This window comes from Lactuca saligna, chromosome 5 (assembly GCF_052625555.1).
Source record: "Lactuca saligna cultivar CGN05327 chromosome 5, ASM5262555v1, whole genome shotgun sequence".
NCBI lineage: Eukaryota > Viridiplantae > Streptophyta > Magnoliopsida > Asterales > Asteraceae > Lactuca > Lactuca saligna.
In genome coordinates, this window is record NC_136421.1 from 286,295,226 (window position 1) to 286,298,842 (window position 3,617).

The 3,617-nt window shown below is 28.9% G+C and overlaps 1 protein-coding gene and 1 non-coding gene across 3 annotated transcripts; both read left to right on the forward strand.

Annotated features, from left to right (window-relative positions):
* Positions 1-1,348: 1,348 nt before the first annotated feature.
* WCRKC1 (WCRKC thioredoxin 1) lies at positions 1,349-2,526 on the forward strand. Of its 2 annotated transcripts, none has more exons than XM_078996522.1 (5): positions 1,349-1,740; positions 1,837-1,923; positions 2,007-2,073; positions 2,168-2,185; positions 2,295-2,526. In XM_078996522.1, the coding sequence occupies exons 1-5, from the start codon at positions 1,433-1,435 to the stop codon at positions 2,391-2,393; spliced, it is 579 nt and encodes a 192-aa protein (XP_078852648.1). In that variant the 5' UTR covers positions 1,349-1,432; the 3' UTR covers positions 2,394-2,526. The 2 variants fall into 2 exon arrangements, with proteins under 2 accessions (XP_078852648.1, XP_078852649.1); XM_078996523.1 differs by having other exon boundaries at positions 1,354-1,740; positions 1,849-1,923.
* A 212-nt stretch (positions 2,527-2,738) lies between these two features.
* TRNAS-GCU (transfer RNA serine (anticodon GCU)) lies at positions 2,739-2,820 on the forward strand. Its single transcript has one exon. It is a non-coding gene; the product is annotated as a tRNA-Ser (tRNA).
* The last annotated feature ends 797 nt before the right edge of the window (positions 2,821-3,617 follow it).

Below are 3,617 nucleotides of genomic sequence, written 5' to 3' on the forward strand. Positions count from 1 at the left end.
GACCATGTGTAGTCAACATAAAGAGAGAAGAATATGTGTTGGAGCACTTGAACGACTTGCGTCCTAATTGATGGATTCTTAGTTATGTGTTTTTCTGTGGTTGTATATAGATACAAACTGATCAAACGAGAGAATGAAAGAGAGTACACAATTGATGTAAACTAGTACGACGGTGAATGATCTTCGATTACCATGTTCCACATAATCCGGAAACAACAAAGTTAACAAAATGTGCTCTATAAAAACAACAATGATATTTTTTTGGACATTTTGGAAACTTTAATGGTATTTCTTGTATTAAAATGTGTACTTTGTCGGTATTCTATGTACAAATGGTATGTTTCAATGATATTTTTTGTATTAAAAAAACAATAGTATTTTTTGAACATTTTGAAAAACTTTATTATCCTTTTAGGTCATTTTTCAATTTACCTGAGGTAAGCGGTTACTACAAGGTTTTATTTGAACACATATATACTTCATTGGTATTCTGTGTACAAAAAATATATACTTTAATGATATTTTTGTACTAAAAAACAACAATTATATTTTTTTGAATATTTTGAAAACTTTGCTATCTTTTTAAATCATTTTCCCTAAATTATTCATGGTAGCTTTTACATATTTTATGAAATCATTACAAGTCAAATGTTAAAACTATTTAAAGTTATTTAGCTAAAAATCTCTTTTTATTTGTTACCCGCATAAACCATGAAGACGCAAATTCTCAATCAATACATCCTAAGAGATGTGAGTATGGGCAACGCCCCAAGGAGTGTTATTGGGTGTTATAAAAACGTGAACACCGCCTCTCTTTCCCATTATCAGACATTATTAACATGCGTGTTGCTTTTCATTATCACCATAACACGTTATAACATATTTTTTTGTCTTTCTCCTAATAACGTTGGTATGGGCATTGCCCACACCTACCAGTCTAATGAAGAGTGAATACGTGTGTATACAGTTTTTTGCAAGTACATAAACTTATCTGAATGGTTCCTTCCTTGTTTTTGATTTCGAAAAGACTTAAGCAAATTCACATTCATGATCATTATTGGCATATTCTCATAAGTAAGCAAGTTTGTTTAACTTAAATATGATTAATGTTATTACGATGACATTTTTATCGACTTAGTAATTCTGTTCGTAAGAGTGCATATTACATTGACATTTTTATCAACTTATGAATCATTATATTCTATTTGTAGTTATTTTTAATATATGTGTGTGGAGCCAGAATTTACAAGGATCTAATCTCCAACCCATCTTTTGGATAAGCTTACTAGCTTTCAAGTTTCTACATTTTTTCCCATCAATCCAAATATCCCAATTTCGATTAAAATATTTAATAAATTAATATATTTTCAATAAATCTCCCTCTGCCTAAAATATCTTATCTATTCAAAAGTCTCCTGTTCACGGAAAAAAAATGTCAATTTTAGCCCCAAATTCTCATCTTCTCTGCAGAGAAATCCCTCACAGAGACCAGCAGCAGCCACATCAACCAAATTGGAGCAACGGGTGTTGTTCAAATCCGATAAAAACTTGTGGGTTTGGCTTCGATCGAAGAAAATTCGAACAATCGAAGAAAATCGTAAAAAGGGATTGCAAAGTCGAAGCCTTTTGGGACGTATCAAGACCTTCGTTTGTGGAAATGGAGCCTATCACTGATTCTGATCATTTGGATCTCATTTTAGACAAAGCAAACCAAGCCTCTCAACCCATCATCATTGATTGGTATCCAATTATCCATACCCGATCATTCGCTATGAATTTAAGCTCTAAAACACGTATTTCTCGATGCTCTGTTATCAAGTTATAAAATTTTCTTAGTGTTTTCTGTAGGATGGCTGCTTGGTGCAGAAAATGCATATACTTGAAGCCTAAAGTGGAGAAATTGGCAGCTGAATACGACACCAAGTACTTTCGTTAACTTTATTCGATTTATTCACACTTAATCGAACTGTTTAACATGGCTTCTTTCTTATGACTTTACTCTTTAGGCTCAAGTTTTATTGTGTGGATGTGAACAACGTACCACAAACACTCGTGAAACGTGGAAACATCTCTGTAAGTAAAATATCCAGAATTCAAATTCGATAAATGTGATTGGTTTTGAAACTTTGCAATAACTCAAGTGGTTTTTTACTTTTTTTTTATGCAGAAAATGCCAACTATTCAGGCGAGTTAACTACATTCTAATACATTCTTTTGTAAAATACTAGTTTATGTTGATAATTGAGATTCTACTTTGTAGATGTATAATTTATATGAATGTTGAGTTTATACAGTTGTGGAAAGATGGAGAGATGAAAGCTGAAGTGATCGGAGGGCATAAAGCATGGCTTGTGATCGAAGAAGTTAGAGAAATGATTCAGAATTTCGTATGATTTCATTTTCATCCTTTCTTTTTGTTCTAACTTTTGTTCATATATATTCTCGATTATCAGATATCAAGTCTATCATCGATGTATAGATTTTTTTTCATATCAAGTAAAAGCCAATACACATATTTTCAGTTTTTGTGATTGATTAAAATTTAATGAATAATGAAGATAAATAAATTATTATTTAGTTGTAAAGCCCAATCAATTTTGTCGGATTCATTCAAACCCTTTATTAAGAAAAGTTATTGTTAAATCATAAATGCATAATTATAAATGTTCATGAACTTCTAATTAGCATGATAAAGTAATCATAAATATATTAAATTAAGTGAGTGGTATATACAAGAAGTCGCTTTGGCCGAGTGGTTAAGGCGTGTGCCTGCTAAGTACATGGGGTTTCCCCGCGAGAGTTCGAATCTCTCAGGCGACGATTTTTTCCTACTTAAACATGATCATGATTTGTTTATCTTTTAATATTACTTTCTGAGGAAGCTCTAATTCATCACTTAAAAAACGAATTATTTATTTACTCTTTTTCATTAACAATAAATTTGTTAGAAACAAAATCCGTGTTCGAATAACATGTGAGAAATTTAAATATAATTTGAACCAGTATAATTATCACCAATTAGAAAGTTGATCATAACTGTCAAATACATTTGCAGTTATAATTTTTTATATTATTTGTGGAAAAACATTTTCTTATTATACTAACACGGGTCGGTTTTTAAATATAATTTGAACCAGTACAAATAATCACCAATTAGAAAGTTGATCATAAATATCAAATACATGTGCAGTTATAACTTTTTATATTATTTGTGGAAAAACATTTTCTTATTATACTAACACGAGTCGGTTGAGCAAATAAAATAACGTTGCATTTTCTGTACTAAAAATGACAATTATTTTATACGTATTAGGTGTGAAACTCATATATTAAATTAGTTTATTTAAAAAAAAAAATTAACAATTTGAAAAGTTTAAATTTATAAGAAAAATGAAAAAAAAATTATTAAAATTAATGAGTCTTTAATGTATTGAATACATTACATATATAAACCATTTCTAATAAATACCTTATATATATATATATATATATATATATATATATATATATATATATATATATATATATATATATATATATATATATTACTTAAATATTAAATGTGAAATTTTAATTTAATAAAATGACAAATGAAAATTAGAAAATTTAGAAATTTT